The 26,115-nt window shown below is 37.1% G+C and overlaps 1 protein-coding gene across 2 annotated transcripts in view; it reads right to left on the reverse strand.

The window, feature by feature from the left end:
• Positions 1-1,101: 1,101 nt before the first annotated feature.
• Positions 1,102-26,115, reverse strand: part of gab2 (GRB2-associated binding protein 2) — a 31,777-nt gene continuing 6,763 nt past the window's right edge. The window contains exons 2-10 of one of the 2 annotated variants that reach the window (XM_041994933.1): positions 19,405-19,705; positions 8,151-8,370; positions 5,654-6,249; positions 4,799-4,896; positions 4,382-4,661; positions 4,106-4,196; positions 3,868-3,970; positions 3,636-3,755; positions 1,102-3,525 (exon numbers count right to left, since the gene is read on the reverse strand). In XM_041994933.1, coding sequence (XP_041850867.1) covers positions 3,382-3,525; positions 3,636-3,755; positions 3,868-3,970; positions 4,106-4,196; positions 4,382-4,661; positions 4,799-4,896; positions 5,654-6,249; positions 8,151-8,370; positions 19,405-19,705 — 1,953 coding nt within the window. In that variant the 3' untranslated portion in view covers positions 1,102-3,381. Of the gene's footprint in view, positions 3,526-3,635; positions 3,759-3,867; positions 3,971-4,105; positions 4,197-4,381; positions 4,662-4,798; positions 4,897-5,653; positions 6,250-8,150; positions 8,371-19,404; positions 19,706-26,115 lie in introns of both variants that reach the window. The other variant, XM_041994932.1, reaches the window with a different exon arrangement.

The raw sequence follows: 26,115 nt of genomic DNA on the forward strand, positions 1-26,115 counted from the left end.
AAGATATTTGAAGATTTGTTGAGAAAAGAAGTTGCAGTATGCCACCCAGCAGTACTGGCTCTCCTACAGCCTTTACTTATCAAAACCCCATATTATCAAGCACATTTTCCATCCACTGGCTGGTAGCAAGGTCATTAGCCTGCTTAACACTTTATCAATACCAGCATATGAAGCTGTAGCCGTATATAATATTGGACAGCACACCTTACATTTATGTGCTTTTTGAATAGCTCAGATCTTTTCTCAGGCAACAGGTAAATTAGTGTATAACTCCATACTCCATATTTTACTTACATGAAAATATTTCAGTAATAACTTCAAAATATACCAAAAGCATGGGAAAACAAAGTACTCATTGTGTAAAATAAAGAGTATCACATTCATTTTCCCAATATTTTCACCATGCAATATTCTTTCTGATTAACAAGCGTTTACAAGTAAATTATGTCAGGACCAGCTCGTTTTAAAACCTTATACTCTTGGGTAGTCTAATCCATGGTGATTTTTATCATTTGTATAAAAAATGGCCCATTTAACAAAATTTAAATAAATTCACTGACATAAAACTGTATTTTTGAGTAGAAATGGGCAATACATTTATTTAATTAACCTATTAGTTGTCAAAGTGACTAAAATCTAAGTAAAGAATTTAAGTAGATGTACCACCATCCATCACTAAATAAAAATGCATTGGTGGGAGATGAAAAATTTATGGAAACAAAGAGGGGCCATTTCAGCAATTAGTTATATTGGATACAATTATCTCAAGATCACTTTGTCTTGAGATTACAAAGCCCATTTTCACAAAATGACAAGTTAGATATTCTCATTATTTTGAGAAATATGCCTTTTCTCAAGATAACCATGTACTGGTTCACAAGATAAGAAGCTTTGTATTCTTGAGATTACAGGACTATGTATGCGAAATAAGAAAATAGCTATTTAGCCCCCCTTAAAAAATATATTTTTTTCATCTTGAGATAATGTAAAATAAATAAATAAATAAATAAAAATAAAATCAAGCACAGTCACTTGATTTGCTGCCTGGGAAATTTGTTGTGGTTAATATTTAAAGAGGAACGTTAAGGCAAAATGTTCACTTCTTGGTTTATTCTGTGTCCACAGTTTAAGTCTACCATAATACAGGAATAGCATCATCTTGTATTCTTGTGTATCCCAAATTAACTGTACCACATCACCATCACATTGGCATAGTTTCTCATATTGCTTAAAAAAAGACAATTTTCATACATCAGTGTTAGTAGAGAGACATTTTCATTGTTTGCTTTTTTCTTAAAAAAAAAAAAAACCATTATCAACAGCAAGAACACAATAAATTAATAAATTAACACACAAGCAATCAGCAAATGCTTTACAGTAGTAGCAATAATAGTGGTTAAAAAATGATCTCTACAAGTACAGTACGTCAGCCCAGCGACAGTCTGACAGTTGATCTGAACAGTGTTTTCAGTCTTGTCCCGTCAGGTTGTCATACTACAACTTACAATCTATCACAACACATACACAGCTTTCTCGCTTGCAGTGAGTCTCTCTAGATAATAAATTACACATCCATTTCTTCTCAGAGAATGACAGGTAGACAAGTTCTTCTTCAATTTTTTTTCTTTTCTTCTCTGGATGTTTGTGAATCGCAGTTCATCCAAGAATGATTTATCCAGCGGAACCTGAACTGCCAGCCATCCCGTATTATGAAGAGATCATAAAAATTCTATAAAAATCCTATAATGGAAGTTTAAACTGAATTAAACATCTCTGCAACACACTTAGCTTCATTAAGCCTGATCTGGTCCTTGTGTATAACACTTGCTTACACGCATCAGTAAAGAATAATGGTTAAAAAGAATACAAAAAGCAGTAAAAAATTGTAGAAAACATTGGGAGGCAAATAATAACATCATCCATGGCTATAGTATTCTTATAAAGATCAAATTTGGAACAATTCCTCAGTGGTTCCAGCCCACAATGAAATACTGGACTTAAGTTGAACTAGTAACTGATCATTCAGGTTTTCTTCCTTGAATTATATTCTGAATAAAGTCAGTTGTGGCAAAATGTATAGTCCAAACTAATATTAAAATGTAAGTCAAATTAAAGAAATAGACAAAGTTAGAAATGTACTTTCTCCTTAGCTATTTTAAGAGAACAGAATTACTGGCAAACCTTCAGTCTGGCAAGTTGCCTAGCTTCATTAATCTAGTGCACTATACAGACATGTATGTCAACGTTTTCCATCAGTCAACAAAATGCACTGTAATATAAGGAATTTCTGTCAGTAAATTACATACAATAATGCTTATGAGACCTGGCTGTAGTGTATGGCATATTAAACCGAAAGATAAGTCAGTGGATGGCTGAATTCTGGAAAACACAAATATACTATGCTTCTCTCTACTTACCTTGTGTTCATGGTGTTAAGAGGACAGAGTACTTGGAAGAAACATATTTTTTTTTTATTTTTACTTCCATCAACTCATTTTTCTCTGTCAGTACACATTTACATTGAAATGTATTAGAATATTACCCAATGTGGATTAAGTGAGGTCAAACCTACAAAAATTTCCATAAATCTAGATATATCTGATTTGGTAACCTCACTGAAATAATTGGCCTGCCATTCAGGATGGTAGCTCTCAAATATGGTTTTGGCTCATACTTAATTGAAACCAAAGCAACAATCATGTGCAGTTATCATTAGGGCATCTGAAACAGGCCTTTGCATATTTGTATGGCTATATCCTCCCTCCTTCTTCTTACCGAACATGCACTGCTAAGCTGAAATGATTGCCCACAGTGAAAATAATCTCTTCACTGCTTCTGCAAGAATCAGCACAAATGACAGATTTGAGTGGAATGAGAAACTCTGCCTGCATGCCAAAATTGGAGAGCATCTTGGCATTCCTGAGAAGCGTACTCTTGCAGTATATTAATATGGTCATCGATCAGTTATCCAGTGCTGTTATTTAAATAGGACCAATTGAGTAAATTACCAACTAGATGCAAACAAAACAAACTGCTGCAGAGGAATGGTGGAACATATTTGATCAAAGAATGTATTTATGAAGAACTGAATGAATGTGTGGATGATATATTATTATACAGTATATTGTTCTAACAGTCTGCATTAGAAGCTTTGGCAGGGCACTTTACCTGTTTGGCCTGATATCCTGCATGCTAGCGGTGCATTGCAGTAGTATTCATTACAGATACAACAGGCATAATATAATTTATGGCTTTTTGCCCAAATATTTTAGTCTTCAACAAGCCCAAACAGTATTTATGGTAATGATAGAAACATGTTACTGGAGATGCTTGACTTAAGTTTGGAGTTAAGCGTTTTGGCCATTTTTCTAGAAGTCACTGTCAGGACTTGACTCCCTTGGCAGGTTCTGTAGACTGCCGCACATCAGTCCACTCCTGCATCGTGCTTTGCAGTGCCTGTGTCTTTTCTTTGTCCACTTGCACATAGTCCACCTTCTCATCAGATGTTACAGAAGATGTAGAGGGCTGCGGAGAGACATGCATGACAAAACTGAGATTTTGGTCTAAGGCTAGAGAGGACTGTGATAGAAAAATGACTACTTTCACAAATAAAGTCCATAAAATAATCTGCTTACTTTTCTGTGTGGGCTGGGTGAGCCAGGCTGGAAGTCCAGTGCCAAGTAGTCCAAGTTACCACATTTCCTAGGGGCTGGGCTGCTGGTGCCACTCACGGCTGGGGAGGTAGATGCTGGGTTCTGCTAATGGAACAGGAGGAGAGTTTCATTCACAGAGTCCATTATGTGAAGCATACAAACAAAGAACACAGCGTTCTCTTCTGATCTCTTCCCTCCAGCTACTGGGGCTTACCATAGCCACATAATTCTCTTCGCTGTCTGCAGAGTCAGTGCTGGTAATGCTTTGTGTAGAGATGGGTCGACAGTGCTGGGAAGACATGGAGTTCATAGCAGGCCTAAAGCAAAACAGAAAGGACTATGAACAACCTCAGGCAGAAAGAAAATGTAGAAACAATGCTTAACATCAAACTGTGTGTGAATATATGAGTAGCCTTGGGTAATCTGTCTTGAATGACTGATCTAAGACTTACATGGGCCGTGTCCAGGATGTGGTCACAGGACTCTTAAATGGCAGCTCATCAATGATCCCATTGTTCTTCAAATCAAGCGGTGTTGGCTTTGCTGTGAAAAAAAAAAAAAACAAAACAAACAAACAAAAAAAGAAAACAAGAAAAGACACTGTTAACAAAAAACTATGACCTGTATAAAAGTAGCAATACACATTCCAAACCTAAATTTAAGACCAAAAAAAGACAACTAAAATACATGCATAGAAATCAGTCAAAGTTTTACTGTCAAACACTCACTTTTCCTGTTAGGTTTGAGGTTGCGGTTAATGGGTGGTGGTGTAACATCGCTGAGACGACTGGGCCTGTGACACAAGGAGGCGCTGCTCCCTTTACGGGCAGGTAATGTTGCAGAGAATCCTGGGAAATCAAAGTGATGTGGCCCAGGGCTCATAGGAATATAGATATTCCTAGGACTGTCAGCCTGGGCAGCACTGAGTGGTGAAGAGCCAGGATTCATGGGCACATAGTTGTCATCTGAATTACCACTGTCTGAGCGAGTCAGAGGTGCTGGGGTTCTCTGGCATCAAAAGAGACAAAGGTCACATGACGGTTTCAGTCTATGTGAATTGTAACACTCAGCTGGAGTAAATATAGGAAGAGAGCATTTCTCTTATCTGCAGTATATGATTTCAAAGTATCCATCCAAATACTCACCAAGTAGGAGCTGAACCCATCATTGACAGACTCAACAGACTGCCCTGAGTTGTTGAAATAGAAGAGACGATGATGGCTGTTGGTTTCAAAAGAGGAGCCTGTGGAGAGAGGCGAAGAAGGAAATCAATTTTTACCACTGCTATAAATACTAGGCAGAAAAAATGGTTCTCAAGTGAAAAACTACAATGCCAAACCATATGAGTCAGATATTGTACAACAATCACAAAATAGGTTAATTTAGACAAAAAAGCCTGACATTTCAGAAAGTGAACTTTGTGTTTTTAATGAAAACAGATCAGAAGTGACATTTCATTAAATGCTTCAGTGGGCCATAATTCGCTTTTTGTCACACAGGTGCATGAACAGCCTGTGGTCTCACTAACGAGGGTCACAAGTCAATTAATCTCTCTGGCTATATGAAGCCTGAACATGGACTTGGTAAAGTAACAAACAGCACAGCAAAATAACATTGCATCTGCAATACTTTTTTTATCATTATTTTTTCCTATATTGCCTGAAACAAGGCATTCTAGATCAGGCAGGATGACTTGAATTACATTAGCATCTCAACAGAGCAGTGTCTGGTACACTGGGCTCTTTGTTTCTGCTCAGCTGCTAGAGTTAAATCAGTAAAGGGAGAAACAGAGAAGAAGAGAGGAAGGAGAAGAAAAGGAGGTGCAAAGTCACTGCAGTTCACAAGAGAGTGAGCTGATCAGATCAAACTTGCATTTGAGAAAAGGAAACAGGTGAAAAGTACACTAAAAAGATCTGTGTCAGGCAGTTGGAGCTGTGTTTAAAGAAACAGGCACCGTACAGAGAGGGTGTTTAGGAAAAGCATTTCTGCTGTGGGCATACCTCTGTGCAGCCTGATGTTCTCAACAGCAGGGAGAGTGTTCCTTCGTGGAATGACTGACACTACAGATGTCATCTCCCCATTCTGGCTCCCAGCTGACTGAGGACTCCCCCAATGCCCCTCAGACCCCTGGCTAGGTTTAGGGGGCCTGGGAGGAGGAGCGCAGGAGGATTCAGAATTGGAGGGTGTCAAGGCATTGTGATTCTTGTCAAATGTCCGTGGTATCTGATAGAAGGAGCCAGGTGTTGTAGGAAGGTCATAATTGTCAGGTGACCGCTCATTGCTGTGCATTGTGGCAAGGGCATTACAAGGTGTTTTAAAGGTATAGACCTCCTCATTCTCAAGATCGGGATCGCCTAGACTGCTCCGAGCCGGTGCTTCAGAGCTGTAACCCCGCGGAAGTACGTAGCACGCCTCCTGGCCAGAATCATCATGTGCAGGTATCTGATGTTTTCCAGGTTTAGGAAGACTGTAGAAGCCATGCAGCTGTGCCCCTGTGCCATTTAGACAATGTGAAAAGCCATAGGAAAGTTTCTGCACCGGAGAGTCAATTCCCATTAACGTATTGCTTCGAGTGGCCTGGGAGAAACTGGCACTCCTGTAACATGAGCAAAGATATACACATACACAGATAAAGCATACATATAATATATTATTGAGGCCACTTTCCCAAAGTACTTAAATCCTCACAGACAGACCTCAGTGCCATCAAATTATGGCAAAAAAAAAACATGTCTTTTATTGCCGTATGTAATGTAAGGTCAGTGTAATTACCGAGATAACCACTAGATGGTAACATAGTACTTCCAAGGAAACTTAAGCAGTTATAGGTTTCAGCACACATTTTAAGATCAAAATACATCCCAGTCCAATGCACGTACAACATTCACTTTAAATATTTTAAAACTTTTTCTTGACAGGCTATTTTCTTTTTGTTCTTTTTTTTTTTAAGTTTTCAGCCTGCAGACAAGGAGAAGGTATCCATGTTAAGATGGTCCAATTATATGACTTTCCCAGAGTTCGTCAGCCTCAGTTAGGCACCCTGGGGACATGCTTCATTTACTCTGGTTCTTTTTGCAGGATTTGACCTTGAGTGCCAAGAAGAGCAGTTTAACAACTTCAGACATTTCTGGACAATTGGTTAAGCAATGGTTCGACTAAGTGGCTTATGCAAATACATCATATTATTCTTTCTTTCATTTTAATTATGTTGAGAAGATTGCCAGTGAATTTATTAGCTAAACTATACTTTTCTATTCTTTATGTTAAATCTACATTACATATGTAACAATATAATAATATAGTTTTTTTTTTAAAAAATTGCTGTTTTTATGTCAGACTGCATATGATGTTTCATTGGTTTCTTTGTTCTTTTAGTTTTTTTTTTTCTTCTCGTTTTTGGTGAATTTCAAGGATCAGTCTGCAATATTTTTCATCTTCTATCACTCTGGCTACATTTTTTATATTTATGTATTTTTTTTTACATAGATTAGTTTATAACTCTGGCCATCAGACCTATGGAGTTTTAATCTGACCCTACCAGCACATACCTGTGTTAATTAGCACACTTGAAAAGCATAAGATAATTACAGAAATATGAGCATAAAACTGATGAGATGGACCGAGATGTTTGATTTCTTGGGTTTCACAGAGATACAATGCAGCAAATTTATGTGCAAATTGTGTGGCTAAGAGGGCAGTTCTACTGCTGGTGAGTCTAAACCTATAGGAATGATGAATGGCTGTCTCTGCCTCATTGATCATCCACTGCACTGGTTATCTCCTGAAAGCGTCGTTATTAAAGCTGCCTTTTGATCCAAGGAAACATGCACAATAGGGAAGAGGTGAGATGAATCCAAATGGTAAACTCAGGAGTCATTCCATATAAGCATTTGGTTTCTTTTCTTTTCATGTTCAGCTTATAGGTGAAATATGTATCTGTGTCCATATATAGGGCCCTCAACATATATTCATTTGACAACGTATATCCTCTTGACATGTGCATGCTCAAATGAATCAGCTCAATTTAAAACAATAGCTTGCTAAACAGCTATTCCTGATAAAGTATTTTTGCATTAATACATACATTTTTGTTTAATTCAGCAAACTGAGTTACCCAAAATGTACATATAATATCAATCTGATTGTTATTCTACATTTTAAGAATGTTTACCACTGCAAAATACACTTATGTTACATAATGCAATTAATATTGTTCATCAATATATTTATTATATTGTTAATCTAGCCATATTTTAATGATAAAACCAATTAAATTTGAGTAAAAGCACAGTTTATTAAAAAAAAGTACTTCTATCTTCCCATAATAGGTTTTTCCACATGTACTTGCAATTAGATAATTCATCCCTGCAACAGTAGTTTTAAAGTTTTAACCTCTTGGGGTTTCCAAGCTTAGGAAGTTCTGTAAACCTGTATGTTGACCTGCATTAACAAAAAACAGGAAACTGACACAGGACGTCTGAGGGTCATGGCCTTTACCGTGCACTCTCTGTCTTCCTGCTCATGCACTGGTGGAGGAGGAGGTAGTCCTGAGGTGCGCTGTTGGACAGTTGCGAGTGGCGCACAGGCACATCAAAGGTGAAAAGCGTTGGTTGGCTGGAGTGGATGGGGGCCAAAGATTTGCGGTCTTCACTCAGAGGAGCCATTGGGCCGGTGACATCTGCTCCCACAGACCGAGGCATATGGTGTAACCTACCATCTGCAGACAGGAGAAATTTGAGTAATTGATTATTTGAGGCACAAAAGTTAATTTCTCATTCCAAGTAACCTCAGGTTGTTTTTCTGAAGATCAGGCATGTTATGCAGCACAACTTTACCAACCTATCATCTCTTATGCATTTTCCTCTGTCCGTCACAATTTTTTAAACAAAAGAGCTGCATGTAATGCATTTGAGAGTTTAGTTTTGTTCGTTTTTGTAGTCTGTGGCTTTCAGTCTGCAATCTAATCAATATATAACAGGGATCCGCCTCAAGGGAGGAGAGAAAACGGCATCTCTTTGCCTTTTGGGCAACAGAAAGCTGATGGTTGGAAAAGCACATGATCCAAGTCATCCTTTTAAACCAGGGTCAATGTGCTTTGTTTGATTTTATTGAGCCAACCATTGTTTAGCACAGTGGGACAGCGTGAACAACATGGTCCTACAATCTTATTGTTTCTGTGTGACATCCCTGATTTTTCCAACGACTACAAAGAAAAGACAAATCCGAGATGGGGATGTTGGAAACAGCCTGGGCAGAAAGCCAAAATGAGGAGGTGCACATTGAGCTGTAGGAGTAAAGAGTGGGCGGCCCACTGATCCATCGACCCATGGTGCTGTGTGCAACAGTAGCTGAGGGAGAGGAAAAAGAGCTCAGCCAAAGACAATTTCTCTCTTTCACTGTCCACTAAATACAAGGTTTGCATGAAAATACTTGTAAGAACTGTAAGTTTTACTGTAGTTTAAACATTTTATAATTCAGATTAATCTGATTTTTTTTTCTTTTACCATTGTTGTTCTACCTGTGTCAAGTAAAAATTGTGAAATGCTCAGCATAATACAGCCTGGAAAATATGTATAAGTCTTTTTAATAGCTGGAATCAGTAAATTTACACTGTTTTGTGAATATGTAAAAACCTAATTACCAACAGTTTAATCAATCAAAAAATGTCACCACCTTTCTTCTCCATTCTCTTAATAAGACAAAAATCTACGTAAAACTTCCCTTTAGGAAGGTAACAGTCTATGAGTTGAGCTGAAAAACACACCCAACTGTGCTGTGTGAACAATTGTGTATGTATGTGGGGCATTTGGTACACAGTATTATGGAGTCCAGTTTACTGAATGAGGGCACATCTATGCCTCAGGGGTAAAAATTGCTCTTCTGTGAGGTCTCCAGGCCAGTGGACACCAGTGAGATGCTCAGGCCCACAGTAATACAGGCAGGGACTCCCCCCAATGATCCTCAATCACACCATTGTTCTAAGTGATTCCATTCTCCCTGGGCTTGTTAGGCATCACCTCCTTTCTCACAAAAAGCTTTGTAAAAGCTTTCATCCAGTGCAGTGAGTACTAGACCTGGTAATATGGGTGGATTTATTGATTTGTTGTCAAAAGACAGACGCCTCCCCGCCCTGACGGTGTAGAGAGCTGCTTTGAAAAGCACGAGTTTGTTCTACAGCTGAGTAGAAAAAAAAACCCATCTACTAAAATGAAAATATATTCTTTTTAATCTTTACAGTGCATGTGTGCACAACATGATGTTTTTCCGGCTCTCTGAAATATTTTGATGCACTGCACATATGACTGCCAGAAACAGAGCAAGATGAAAGATGACAATTTCCAATTTGCTAACGGAATAACCAATATAGTTCATCACTGCCACTAATGGATCTGATGATGTATGTCACTGTGGGAACCAATTCAGTGCACTCAGTAGAACCACAACACAGAAACAGAAGGAAAAGAGCCAAACACACTGATATTTTTCCAGAGAAATTCACAGTTATATTCCAACCAGTGGCTAATGTACAAGACCACTAAATGTCGGGATTTAAAATGTATTTTGTGTAAAAAAGGTGAAGCCATGTGTCATATAGCTTTTAAAGATAAGGAATGAAAATAAAGTAGTAGCACAAGTAATATAGATGATTTACCTTTTTGAGAACTATTAACCTAATAAAGTTAAAAGAAATTGTTCTTATTATGTAATGCCCCAACCTTAGCACCAAACAAGGCAGTTCCAAGAGACCCAAAAAAGATCCATTGCATAGTTCTAGCTTAAAACTAGGACTATTAACAGCAATGCATTAAAAAGGCCCTTTTGGTTGGTTAACGACACTTGGCTATTCTGGGTCAAAGAGCCCCTAAGTTCAAGCTCAATTTTCCAATTATGTTCTATAATACATCACCTTCTGCCTCATTGGCTCAGTGTCCATAATCTAATAGAAGCTGGCTGCTGGTCTCAGGGGGCCAAAATTAGAACCATGCTGTATCACTCATGACAAGAACGTCTTTGTAGGATGCTCATTTCCTTCTGGTCTGACCAGAATTTGATGAGAACTTACGATAATTTGATCTCAAATTATAAGTAAAAATAGAAAACACCACTAACCTACTGAAAGGAAGCCAAGTCAGTTCAGTCAGTTCACACTGTCCACTTGCCTTGAATTTGAGTTATACAAAAAAAAAAGAATAAAAAATGCAATTTTCTTAAGGGAGGAGAATTCACTTAAACACAGAACCTCAAGATCTGTGTTTATATATCCGATCTTTGAATCTGATCATTGAGTGTTTGAAATTAACCTACCGTAAGTTCAAGGCTCTAGAGAAATGGTTCTCGAACTTTTTGAGCCACAACCCTCAAGATAGCATACGTTGGTGTTTGCGACCCCCACCCCCACGCGATGGCTCAGTGATAAATTGTGTGATATATCAAATAGGTCATCTTGCAGCCTTCCTCCAAAGGTAGGGAAAACTGTCAGAAATTTCACAAATAAAGAGGATAAAGTGGTTTTAGGTGGTTCACTGCTGTGACAATGCATCTACATGCCAAAAATCAGCTTCTCTCATGACGATAATATCAGATTTAGATTTTTAATATGGCATGTGTGCTAATTTTGCTGTTGTTCTATGAGTTGATGTGTTTAAAAATAAGGTGCTAATTTCAAAGATTTATCTCTTCATTAATGGTTCAATTTTGACAGCCTGGTAAAAAACTTTCAAATTTTTTTGATAAATGTAGACTATACTTTTTTTTTTTTTAATTGTCTGACCTGAAATCATCTCATGACCCCCAGTTTGAGAACTACTACTCTAGACAATGTCCATGTGGTTGGAAATGCCATCTTGCAAAACAAGGGTCATGTAATTGATGCGATAGTGTTCTTGACAAAAGTACTGTATATTTGTATTTTAATCTCAAAATGTGTGCTACCTAAATAACAGGAGGAAAAAAACGTATACTCTAGAAGTTGTCCTGAACAGACAAAAAGAATAACGGTATGTCCCAAAAGGCCACATGGTAAGCTCCATTTACAGGTGAGGTTAGTATACTCTGAAGACTGACATACCTACATATGGAAGACTTTGCAATGCTTCAGAGATGAGTCAGGCCAACAATGACTGAAACTGATACCACTGAGGGAGCATGACACTTGTCAGAAAGAGAGAAAATTGAGTCCTGGCTCTTGATTTGCCTGAACAGAACAAAGTTACAAGGCTGCATAGCTCTCATATAAAACACAAGAGCAGTCACAGAGAAACATTTCCTAATCTCGTTCATATGCATGTTCAAAAACATTATGTGAGCGCCACCATTCGACTATACAGCGACATCGCCTTGTTTTTATTTTTTGGATTTATCAATCATCCAGAAGTCGCAGACTTGTAAGAAACAATTAATTTTACAGTCTGGGTAGATTCTACATAGTTTATTTTCAACAGCCTGAGCTTATTGCTACAAGGCCATGGGATCTGGAAGCTACAGCTGCAAATTAGCTGCTAGGCTAACTCTGGTCATTTACATTCCGTATTTTTACTTACGTCCATTAATGTGCAAGATGTCTTTTTCAAATAAACAAACAAACAAAAAAGAAAAGACAAACAATACTGGCAGAATAAAATTAAAATTATTTGTATAATAGTTATAACTGTCATATGAAATTATCTTAACCGTTGTCTGTACTTATAATGGGATATATAGGAAATTTAACCTGATTTCAAAATTACAAGAGCTTTTTTTGGATTCTCTCTGTTTATCATTCTTTGCAAAATTCCAGTTTTCTCAAGACGGGCTTATATATTTTAACTGGAATTTCTTAGGCCCCGAAGAGGAAACAAACTATGGTCAGAGCTTGACTATCTTGGAAGCATGTTCTTTTTCAATTATTAGTAAATCTAAATTTCATATCAACTACAAATAAATGGATTTGCTTCTTAAGAAAACACAAAATATGAAGTTTAAAGTAGATTATAACATTCCTCCAGCAGTGGCATTTGGATCATGTTAAGTAAAAGGCAACTTTTAGGTCTTGATCATAATACAGCTAATTTATTTCACCAACAAACATTTTTCAGGCACACCACACAACTGGGCTATAATGTGGAAACCCCCAACAATCAATACAACCATAACATGATTAAATATGTAAGAAAGTAAGAAAGACTGCATTTATGATTTATATGTTTATATTCACCTCTCTCAGATCATGTTTCAAATAATGACATTTATTTTCTGTGATAAAATATAAAAAAGGAGACATTATTATCAACATGAAGGTGTAAAGTATGTATATGTATATATATATATATATATATATATATATATATAAAACACCATCAGTCAAAAAGTCTAAAAGCACAAGGTCCATTAAATAAATTCATTAAAAAAAATCTCACTATCCTAGAAGCAACACTTAAACTGGAGAAAAAAAAATAAAAAAACAAACAGGAAGTGAAATGATATAAAGAAGAAAAAAACAACAACAAAAAACAATGAACACAATGGGGAGCTATATCTTGTATAAGACAAACAAAACAAAAAGGCCCACTGACAAGACAAATCCTCATCCTTTAGTTGAGCTGATCCCTGGCTTTGAATTCAAACAACCAGCAGAGACCAGAACAAAGCCCATGATTGACAAAATTGATGCCTCATTCATTAGATTGTGTTTGGGGGGTAGGTCTCTCTCGGTGCAGACACATGCCACACACCCAGTATTCAGTGTCTGATAACAACAGTGCTAACACCCAACGGCAGATTGTGAGACCTGCACGTCTGTTTTGTAAATCAGATGTGCCTTAGTAAATGCTTTTGTAATCTTTCCACATTCGTTTTTTTTTTTTAACTCATGCATATTGCTGTCTACATTTGTTCAAAATAAAATGCGTTACTGCATTGTTACATCTACTTAGTAAAAAGTTTTGATAAAAAAAAAAAAATTAAACACAAACATAATTCATAATCTTCTAACATCCAGAGATATTGTACCAAAGCTGTTATTTTAAAACACAGAGTGTGCACAACATTCTCAAATATCTGCTTTCCAGCAATGATTTGGAGGCTGCTAGTAGTACTGTGGGATGCACAGCAGCTGCAGCTCTATAGCTGCAGAAACCTGACCTTCCAGTGCCATGGAGTCATTATTTTGACAAAAATCAATGCAGATGAAGGGCACTTTGGTAGGAGAAAAGCCAGGCTCTCTTTTAATGAGAGATCTTGAAGCCTGATGAGAGGTAACGTGAGATACACATACATAACATTTAAGCATGTACGTATATCTATGTTATTTACTTCATCTTTGCTATCACCAGTGTCTAAGACTGAAATGACTAGCTTGTCTTTTCTTCACTCCTGTCAGTTTTATCTACAGTCTGGTGGTTGTAGTGGTTTTCTTAGTCATAACTTCAACACCAGACATCAAGTCTATTGTTTTCAGCTTAAAGGAAGTGCCTTAACCATGTTTCATTGAAAGGAGGGACTGTCTTGCATTAAAAATCCTGGCTGACATGAGAATAATGACAGGGACGCAATCTTGTTTTCTTGAAAGTTGTTGCAGTTTGCTTTAATTTTTGATAGACATAAGCATTCACCTTGCTATGTATCTGTGCACCAGACCTAATTCCAGCTATGGACCAAACCATGACCCTTGCCTCCAGTTAATTCTTCACTTTGCATTCAGCTTTTCCCATCTTGTCTGTTGAAATAAAATCTGCTCTCATTCCCTGACCAGTTCAGTTCTCTGTTCACACATGTTTCTCAACCAAGATTCATCTGCCATTTAGATTTGTTTTTTCTGTTGCTTAGGAGCTCATATTGTTAAATGAACATTCAGTGAGAATTTTCTCAAAAGATGAGATACTGTTTCTGGCAAAAAACAAAAACAAAAACAAAACAACTCATGCCGTTCGGCAATGAAATGGCCAACAATTCCCCAACACTACTGAACTGCAGGTTGCTTCTAGACTTCTTTCTGTTCTCGGATGACTTTCAAGCACACTCATTTGTCATGAATTAGTCATGAGAAATTCTTAATGTTCTAAAAAAATACAAATAAACCACCATAAACATCGTTTGCAGTGTCACCACGGGTTCTTGGTTTTCTGTCAAAATTACACAGTACGTTCTTTTAGTTGAAAGGATTATGAGTCTTGTGACAAAGTTTTAGAAAATTATTAAGAAAATTGTCGCCAGATGCTAGAGAAGCATCAATAACACTAAAATATCCCATAATGTTGATCTAAATTCATTTTGAAAGGCCCTGTTTACATTTTGTGTATTGGACTGTAAAACATTTTTAAATTACAAACTACATTTTTTTTTAATTCGGAGAATTTAAATGGTTTTTATATTTGTACTTCTACTCTGTATTGAAAATATGATCACCATTGGTCTGTTTTTTTTCCATCTGGAATTTCAGCATGATGATTTTTTAAATCAAGATATTTAGACACAATTCAGTATGAAATGCATGGGTTACAGAATATTTTCTTGTCCTTGAGTCTCAATTAACCATATGTGATTTGCGCCAATAAAACATAAAAAAGGTGATGAGAAAAACTAACTTCAAAGGGAAAATTGTTTTATACTTTTTGACATTAATAATAGCATGATATATGATTGAATGGATTCAAGATTTATGAGTCAAGTGCTGGAAAAAAAAAAAGTGTGAGGGTGAAACAGAAACAAAATGAGGCACGTTGAAACACAAAATGACGAGTCGATTGTGAAACAATTAACCGCCACATAGTGCACTTGGCCATCCTTCCTCATAAATGTGAGATGCAGTTTACTAACAAAAGATTAGGCAACCTGATGGAGAAAAGGTGAGTTCAGATAAAGATAATAATTTTGGCCAAATTCCATTAAATCCAAAACCCAAAACACTTCAGCAATTCTAAAGACGTGGTCTAGAAACACATAGTTAATCCCATTAACAACAAGTTTAACTTCCTATTGGCACTGCAGCAGTTACAGTTACAGTTAACAAGATCAAAAACACACATAGTGCACTTTGCATGACATTATTGCTGTGACACAGAAATATGTTCCCAGAAATCCAGGCAGGTTGATGTGCTCTGGTCTGGTTAATCCTTTCAGTATAATACTGTGTGAAAATAAACATGAAATCTGCATCTACTTCTGGTTCTGTCAGCTTGGTGTGTAATTTCCAAAAGAGGAAGTAACTTCTCAGGTTAGGCTGTTTACATTTTTTTTCAGAGAGGGAATTCCCAGACTGTAGATGACATAATGAATCAGGTCTGCAGCTGGCCCCTAAGTGGAAAACCTACAAACTATATTTGGTGCTAAACATTTTCAGCACGTTTTATTCTTCATCTATTTCTCATGCACATAAATGCGACAAATCATCTAACTATAATCACAACTACAGCATTATGCAAAAACTCATATAATACTAGTAACCCTGTTCATGTGTTGCCAATGTGAAAGCAGCACACAGCTCCAGAGAACCATGTAACATCATAGACACAGACACACACACACACACACACACACATATATATATATATATATATATATATATATATATATATTTGTAAGGAGAATAGCAGCTAAATCTATAGACTCCTTTACAGACAGGTAGTATCTGCCAGATGGAGGGAGCAGAAGCATTTTTCAAATGTGCTGAGAATTTCCACATAACAAGAATGCGTCATCAACTATGGAATTTATTGCCACATGACCGTTGTAATCTGGAAGCTTTCAGTGCTTAATAAATGCCATTTGGACATGACACTCACGAGTTGTGAAAAGACTAAATGATTATTTGTGTAGTTGACTTTTGGAAAATTATCAACCACAGTTTTGGATATTAAATCAAGATCAAGACCAGTCTTGTCTCAGCCATAATTATTTGCACTTTTGTTGGCACCCATGTCTTTAAATCATCTTTACGTAAATAAAATGTAATAAGTTTACAAAGAATGTAAAAGTCTTTAAGGACAATTATGATTTGGGGCTCTGTTCTGTATTAACAAAATATCAACATTAAGAGATTATAACTGACTCCTTAAAAATAAATATAAGTAATATACACACAAGTGGTTTCAGCCTATTTTGTTTGCCATTCAAATAAAACTACATTTTCAACACAAGTGAACCAAGCAGCCCCGTACAACTACTGACGCAAACACTTGAATGGAGGCGAGCATTTTCTTCCACTGTCACCCTGACAGCAACCTGACACCACACGTGGGAGCAGGCAGGAGTTATTGAAATGAAGAGTAGATTGGATCTGCATAAAAGTCAACAACTTTTTCCATGGGAAACAAAACAAGGACCAGGCCTGAAAAGTATCCTCAGTTAAGCAGGTTTTACAAGGATGAGATGTGTTGTTTGGACTGTTTTTAAGATGTGTGTCCTGTTTGTGTGGCAATTAAAAGCTGAAAATGGAACAGAAACCAGGAAGAAGACACACAGAGCAAATAACCAAATAAACAGACTAAGCTGGTGGCATTAATATCTTAAAGAAGGACCAGACACAACACAATATTAAGAAAGTCACTTCAAACGATTAATTTGAAATAAAGAAGATATTGGGTTTTATGAGTAAAACTAATCAAAATCAGTCATGATTTATCTTAAAATTACTATCCTCAGGCACTAATAATGCTGCAAATCATGGTTTTGCTTGGAGGAAGATGCATGTGGTATTTCAGAGAATGAAACACCACAAACGGGTGCTAATAAATTTGAAACTTCTAAGAACTGGAGATATGCCAAAGCGAGGCATGAACATTCATTTGTATGGACACCGAGCTCACAGTTTGAGTAGATTTCTCAAAAAAGGGAACTTCACATTTTATGACCAAATAAGCTTGATGTGATGTTCAAAGTGAAGAGACTAAAATTACTATTGCAGCTGTAATGACTAAAGCAGTTTCCCCCAAACTTGCCACACCCTGCTAGTTACAGTGAAAACACTGAGATCGATAGCAGAACCTGGCTAATTACAAAATATGGGCCATGGTGATCTTCTCATGATGTGAGAATGATTATACTCTCCACATCAGTTGTTTATTCCACACCTGGACATATTGCATGTTACAGATGATCAACCATGTGCACAAAGATTAACGTCCACCAGCTGCCAGATGGCAGGAAAAGTAACAGCATGAATGCAATCTGGATGGATAGGAATAAGAAAGCAAAAGGGATTTTTCACAAAATGTGGTGAAAACTATGCTACTAATCATAAATGCTCAAGCTCTCATGATTAGCAGAGGGGTAAAATGGATGCTGTCTTTAAGTTACGGCGGGGTAAAACATTTACATTTACCATCATTGTGGATCTGTGATTACATACCAGTACTAAAAATTATAATATCAGTAATAGTATTAACAATGTAGACTGAGTTAAGGAGCACATTCATCATTGCTGAAAGAAAAAGAACTATTACCACCTTTAATTATGAGTCATTATTTTGTATTTGCTGATTTTTTTTTAAAAACATCAAGACACCCTACTGGAGTATGATGTAAAAAAATATGTGGCTCAAAAGTACGTGGTCAGAGAGCTCTCAGAGTCAGTGAGGTAAGCTTGGACAGGCAGAGAGAAAATCTGATGGAGCTGAAAGCTACACAGAGTTTTGGGACTTAACTGTCAGAATTTTGAGTCACAACTAATGAGCATCTGGTTGAGAAAATGCAAATATTAAAGCCAAAAATGAATTATTTATAGCATTCTTTAAAAGCACTATGAGCTTATAGAGGTTTTACTTGTTTTATATGAAGAATGTCCTCTTTTGTGGCTCTGGTCTGACCACTTGTAGATTAGCTACCCTGTTACTTTCCTGCTTTCCAAACTGAAAGTGCTCTAAACACTGTGCATTGCAGGTAACACACTACAATATGCATCCCCCCTAAAAAAAATCCTACATCCCTTTAAGAGGGAAGCAAGCAATTTTCATGTTCAACAGCTTTACAGCAACAAGCGCATGTACATCAGAATATGAAGACTAATAATTCCCAGCCTCTTCTCTATAAAAGGTGAAATCAGAAGCTTCTTTGACATTAAAAATGAAAAGAAAGTCAATAATCATCTTAGGTTCATTTATCTGGCAGGGATGTTGTTATTCCAGTTCCTCAAATAATAAAGATGGAAAAAAATGCAACTACCAGTAATTATTTTTGGCTGATCCTCTGTTTACTTTGCTTGTTGACCTCTTGTAAAACTAAGATGTGTGTCAAATAAAACGAGAAAGCACATCAGGCCATTAAAATAGGGAAGTTATTAAAAATTTTTTTATATATATATTTTATATTGATAGTTTTATTTTATAAAAACAGCAAAGATGCCTTGTTTAGTAAAAAAAAGTATGTATTTCAAAACAGATCATTTAGAGGTCAAATTTTCCAACAGTGTAAGTTGTTGGACCCAAATTTCTTATCTGCAAACACAACCTATTTAGTATACCATGACATACAACAACAGCAGAAAAGCAGAACATGTTCATAATTCACTTTCAAAAATGACAGATTAACCACTAATTTGACAAATTATTTCAGCATGATTAATTTCTTTGTCAACCATAACTACAATTTAATGTGCACCAAAGTTTCTGGGAAAACAACAGACGTAGAGGACCACATGAAGATTTGTTGGCTGCCATGAAAGAAAGATGGAAAGTAATACAAAGTTTCATTTAAGCCCATCTGAGATTACCGTTCACTCATTTAAAGACAAAAAAGAAGTTGAAAAGTGATAAATTGAGGATTGGTCAGAGTTCCCTACCGTGACCATCATCAGACTGGTTAAAACCACAAAGCTGGCAGATGGAGCGGACCCACTTGTTCATCTCTTCCTCAGTCTCAGCAACAAGATAAAAAGTGCGGTCTGAAGTCTTGATGTCAAAGACAAAACTGCCCTGGAACTCCTTCCCCTTAAAGGTCAGACCGGCGTCCACCTGCTCACAGCAGTGCAGGTCGATGACACGGATGGGTTTCTTTGAGTGGTCATTCTTGTAGTACTCCAGAACATCAGGGTCCCCGCTCATACGGCCACTGCGAAGTATAAACCAGCGCTTCTTCCATGCCTGGAAAAGAGATTAAAAATGTTCAACTATGACCTAACTGCATCAAAAGAAAATCATCCTGTAAGTCGGTCACATAATATTCATGTATGCATGTTGTTAGATAAACACATCATATGATACTTGTTTTTTTTTTGTTTTTTTTTAAGCAACTTCAAATCCATATGCATTTAAAAGAAAAAAAAAAAAAGCATGGTTCCCTTGAATTTCTTACTCTGGGGTTAAAAGTTGCTGCGGTAACACACGTAACAGCTGGATTCCAGTTGTTCGGTTAACTGTTGACTATGTAGACTTGAGAGAAAGTGCTTATTTCAGCAAACATGTGGTTGTGCGTGGTTTGTGTCTATGTTAGCAGTCATGGGGGGAAGGGGGACAGCAGGTGTTTACTCCCTCCCAACGCATTTCCTGTGCAGATATCCCTCCTTGAGCAAAGAGAATTAACACTCCTCCATGACAGCTTCATTAAGAAACTGCAGACTCCCCCCACTTCAACAACTGGTAAATCACCCATCTCTGGTCCAATCACAATTAAGTTACATATTCTTATGATAAATGGTATCTAAGAATGCAAGCAATCAAACTTTGTCCTAACCACATAAAAGGCATCAGAGGTATACGCTCCAATAGAGCAAGCAGTAATAGCAAGAAAACTACAGTGTGATGCTGTAGTGTCAACCCAACACCATTGTTGCATTTCTTAACTGGAAAGTCATACCGGAAGAATAGTGGCCTTCATTACAATAGCTCCATATGGCTTTCCAGTGGATGCCTAAAAGGACTCTGTGTTCTCTGTTCTGCAAGACAAGAGGAAGATAGACCAGGAAGGGAAAGGGGGCATAAAGCTAGGTTGAGGGGGGTGGGGGGCTTTTGGACATCTGCCAGTGATGCACTTCCACCAGGCAATGTCTCACATGCAGGCTGCTGACACACAGGATCCTGCAGGTCCCCCTTTCCCTCCATCAACACAGACACCGCCGTAGGCTAACACCTCCCATTGCCACCCAACAAATATGTACACATACATATACACAAAGAAATAAAGAAAAACAAAAATATCAGAGATATCCATAATCTGTCCTGGAAGTATGAATGCTAAATTTGCTATTTTGAGAAGCCATTGGCTCCAAGATGCAGAGGTGAAAGTAAAGAAGGTTAAAGTAACTGTCTTGGGTTCCCTGTCTAGGTAATGTGCATACTGGCTATCTGTCACACTGTAGCGGCTTACTGAGCTACCAGGAAACACTGCAACAAAGAGCAAAATGTCGTTACCATTACAACCTTTTCCTGATAAAAAAAACACGTCTCTGATACTAAGAACCACATTACTCATGGTTAAAGATATCATCTGTTTTCTTGATAGAGGATTTAATGTGCTCAAGACAAAAATGTTAGTCCAACGTTTTGATGACTTTACGAACAGAGAGAAAAAAATAACATGTAGATGTAAAGACTGAGGTAGTGATAGCCTAACACTGAGAATTTACTCCCATGTCTGGGCCAAGAAAATTCCCAGAAGTGGTCCTGCTGAAATTTTTCTATATTTTTACAATTATATTTATTTAATACTTGTAAATATTTTAAAAACTATTTTAAGAAGCAGCTGCTCAAATTTCGTTGTTGTACAATGGTAATAAAGGTGATTCTGGTTTTAATTTTACTCAGATAAACAATGAGTTTTATATACTTTCAGAGAGATGAGAAGTAAAGAATACACACTTACACATGAAATTTTCAAAGAAATTATCTTTAAAGAGTTATCAATAAATGCTGCAAAAAATTATTTAGCCATCCACCATCACACATGAAGCTAATGAGGGGGTGCCTCTTACACTGTAATAACACTAATACTTACTTGCTCAAAAAGAAAAAAAAAAAGAAAAAAGTTTTACCATCTTTCTTACAAGCCATTATAGTGTAATCAGCTTGAGTCACTCTTTGATTAAGTGTGCTGATGGGTCTCCTGGAGGTAATTCCTTCATTTAAGAGGTATTCATCCTCAGAGTTACCATATTGTCTAATAGCTTTTAAGAATGATTCTCAACTCCAACATGTTGTCCAAATATGGTCATTTCCTGCTTCAGAATGACCAAGATGCCAACAGCTGTATTTCAAATCAGAGGGTTAAAAATGGCAAACCGCAAGGCAATCCCAATGCAGCTTTGTCCATCATTTATTTACAGTCTGTGATCTGAACCAGCTAGATATCGTTTCAAAATTTTGTGCGTTTCCAGGTAATTCCACAAACTTTTATGAATCTGTCACTATTCCTTTCAACACCCTCATTTCAGTCAGCCTTCTGTTTTAAATGGCCAATCAATCACATGCTTCACATGTCTGAGACCTGCCATCGCATCCGTCTTTAAAAATGTACAAGAGCTCTTCTAAATTAAATTTATGCAAAGTTATGTAGATATTTTAAAATGCTAACCTAACATCCTTCTGGTTCATAATGTTATGTTGTGTTACGTTTTATTGCTGTGAGCAGAAACATTTGTTATTTGTTTGTAATCTGAATATACATTAAAACATTCAGAAATATTTACTAAAATGTGTGAAAAAAATTTAATTTTGTCATGTGTGTCACATAATGACTTATAATGTTCATTCTAATTATCATTTCGAGAAGAAAAAAAGATGCAGTACCTTGTTCAAAATTTTCTGAAGTGTTTGAAGTATTACTACTTCTGTTGCTGGTACACATCTTTTTTTTCCAGGAAGTGCAGGTTGTGATCTTATCTTTCCTGTGCAGCTAAAGCACTCCTGAGGTGTTGGGCTCTAAGACTTTCATTTCATTTTCACTCGACTGATACACTGATAAAAGCTGAAGCAACTTAACCTTGGCTTCAGAAAGAAGTGTGATGATAATATTTTTAATCAGCCCTGATAAGTTGGGCTGCTGTGGAACACTATGTATTAGGTCATTTGTGAGTGTGGGAGTTGTTGTGAAAGTTCACTATTACAAATCCTAACAGCGAAGGGTGTGGTAAAGCAGATTCCAAAAATGGTCATGATAATGCTCCACAAGTTTCCATCTGTATGCTTCAACTGAAGCATAATCTTATTTCACTGAATTATAGCACAGTCATCACAACAGCCATAATAAGCAAACACAACTCTTTTTTGTTTCCTCTTCCTGATCCACAAGGCTCTTTGATTCAACATTTAGAGAAATGTGAGTACCATTTCAATATTTTGCCTTTTCTGGACAAAGAGCTCTTCACTTAATTAAGACCTGGAGAGATGCCCAGCTTGAAAAGGTCAGTGTGACCCAGCTGGGTTATTCCTGGCATCCATCAGCTGTGGCCAGCACATTAAACCAGGACAGCTCTCAAAGATGAGGAAAAGTTAATTAATTTAGGAGGACCCGCATAGTAAAAATCTAATTGGTTTATTTGGGAAGAGGAAATGATTCACAGCTTAATCTGAATATGAGAAGTGAATGTTTCTTTCAGCTAAGCTCTTCATCAAGTGCAATGGGTTTCAAATAAGCTTTTTCTAACAAAACAGACTGTACAGTTTTTGTTCTCCATGTGTGTCTCATACAAGCTTCATCAAATATGAGCAAACCTCCCTGGTGAAGTAAATCATGGGGGAGGAGGACACAACAAAATGAGCTAACCTACTCACCGCCTGTCCTACAGAGCATGTCTAAGCTCATCGATCACTGTCTAAACACTGGGAAGTGAGGGCTGAAGCTGTAAAACTAGGCTGAACTCTCCCATCTCTTCAACTTTCCCCTCCCCCTCGTGGCTTTGGTTTAGGCTGCATAACTGTTCAGAGAGGAAAGAAGAGGAAAAAAAGGAGGGGGTTCGGTGTAGAAGCACTGGCCTTGATAACAACTGGACTGGATAGTACTCAGGACCACAGAGAGAGCTTTGAACCAGGGCACTAATTACACTATAAACGAACAAGACATCAAACATTTGGGTTATTTTCTGAACGATCTTCACATTCTCTATACTGCAAACCATAAGAGACATGTTGTGACTGCCATGTGATGGTGTTGGTTCATGTTGACCTCATCCGTCTGCATAAGTCAAGTAAAGTTTAAATCAAAGCAGAAAATAGTAACACACCGTGCAAAACCAAATCAAAATAATACCTCTAAGAAAACAGCATGGGCAAAACCTTCAAAATACCACTTAATCTCAACTAATAAATAAAAATGACTTATTACACGACTGCCACACAACACTTGGAGCTCTCCAGCAAATAGAGAAGGCACCCATGGCAACGGATATGCAGCATTTAGTCCCTTCAGTCTTACTCAATTGTCCCATAAAGGCTTGATCTTACCATGTTCCGACATAGGCTCATTTGTCTTGTTCTGTTGGTAGCCAGCTACAGAGACACCAGTGGAGCACAAAGGATAACATGTCTGCATCTATTTTAGATGAGTGGGAAGGAAATCATCCAATACAAAACATTCTTCTGTTTCTAAAAATAAGATCAAAACTTGTCCATTGGGCCAGTTTCTTTTTGTTTCTTTGGATGTTGATGAGTAGACATGTTTTTATTTTTTCTTCTATTCTATTCTATTAGGCAGAATGCAAAGCAACAATTCTGTTAGGAGAAAAAAACAATTCACAGAAATATTTTGTTTTCACAAAAATAAGTAAACAACTGTCTGGTCTGAGTTCTTACCCTTTAAATAAAGTTCTAAATGTTAAATATACACTATTCATAAACCACAGGAAAACATGAGTAATGAGAATGTAAGAGTATCATCTGTTTGTACCGAGTTTATCACTCTTCCACCCCAATAAAGCAGAGTAATGAGCTTAGAGACGGTCATGGGCTAAACAATTATCTAAGGTGTTCCTTTTAGAGCATTTGGCCAATGTGTTTGTTTAGTAGTAGGCTGTGTCAACAGGTGGGATGATAAAAATCAGTCAACATGTTTTTAAATGTGCATGAGCAAACATCCAAGCTAAACATGTATGTTATTCAAGCTAGAGGATAGAAAGGTCATTTCTATCTATGCTCTCTTTAAAGCAATGGAGGAGGAGACAACAGCTTGTTGTCTTTGATTCTGCCTCTCCTAGTGTATTTGCTGCTGCAACACATATAAGCACACACACTACACAGCTGCTCAAACACTTGCACTGAAGAGCTGGGTCAGAGCCTTGTGGCCACCTTGCTTGTGTACATTTAGCCATTTATGGACAACTTTAAAAATGGTCATGCTGTGGCAGAGTGGTCTACAGCCTCTCATCTGTTCTTGGCAACGTTTAAATTTAGTCAGCAACGAAGGTTAGCAAATACGCCTTTTCTTAATTATGGCAAAAGATGAGCTAAGACACTTAATCCCAAGGCTTTGTGGTTTTATTTTGAATGGCAATACACAAAACTTATTTTAAATGTTTCAACTATTCATGTTGACATGACAGTTTTTACTAAATTTGCCTTCAGAGGTTACTTGTTCTTAGCAGAGACAGAAAATGTAACTCTTCCACAAAAAAATCAAAGTCATCTAATGCATTTATTCCACGAGCATGTGTTCTGTAGTTTGTTTTCTAGATTCACAAAGGTAACAAAACAGAAATATGAACACATGGATGGGCTGACTACTCGTCCCTTCTGGTGTCTGGACAAGATCACATTTTGTCTTTCCAGAAACTTTTCAACAAGAAGCCTGCAAATGCAAAGACGACTTTATAATGCAAAAATGAAAAGAACGGGGCTTTAAAAATGGTCACCACTGAATATCCAAACACTTGTGATTCTAGTTAAGTTACTAATGGAGACCAAAGCGGTCTCAGTTGTTAGTGATGAAGACCAACAGCCCGATAATATAGCCCTAAGCAATAGTGGGGACATCACATGCCAGGATCAGATGTGAGTTTCAGCAAGGTAGTGAACACAGCTCAGTTCCATTGGACAAATATCACATTTCTATTAAAACAGCACACAAAAATATATAAATAAAAATTCTAATTTGCATTGTAATATTTCTAATCTTGTGCTCACTGAACTGAAAGATGTCAAAAGGGAGCTGGATAATCCACTTAAAGAATCTGTGTCTTCTATTTTGTGCTTTGCTTATGTCATGTAACTGTATTTAGTTGTCTGGCATTAGTTATTGTTGGCTTAAATACACTACAAATGGTTTCTTGGAAGCTGTACAGTTTACACAGGGTTTTACGTCTTAGTTTTGAGTGAGATGTTAACCAGATGGCTGTCCCCGTCAAAGTTTAAAACAGACCTTTCTGGAGCATTTCCATTAAATTCAGGTCACAAACAACATTGTGCCAACAATAAGCAGCTGCAACAGCTCCAACCCATTACCTGTCCTGACAGATGAGGATGAGATCCAGATTTTCAAGGGTTGACGACAGTTTTGTCCCATCCATATGCCCAGTAAAGTAAACATGAAACTATGTTAAATCCAACAAATGCATTAGAACATCCTT

Source organism: Melanotaenia boesemani, chromosome 9 (genome assembly GCF_017639745.1).
Source record: "Melanotaenia boesemani isolate fMelBoe1 chromosome 9, fMelBoe1.pri, whole genome shotgun sequence".
NCBI classification, from domain to species: Eukaryota; Metazoa; Chordata; class Actinopteri; order Atheriniformes; family Melanotaeniidae; genus Melanotaenia; species Melanotaenia boesemani.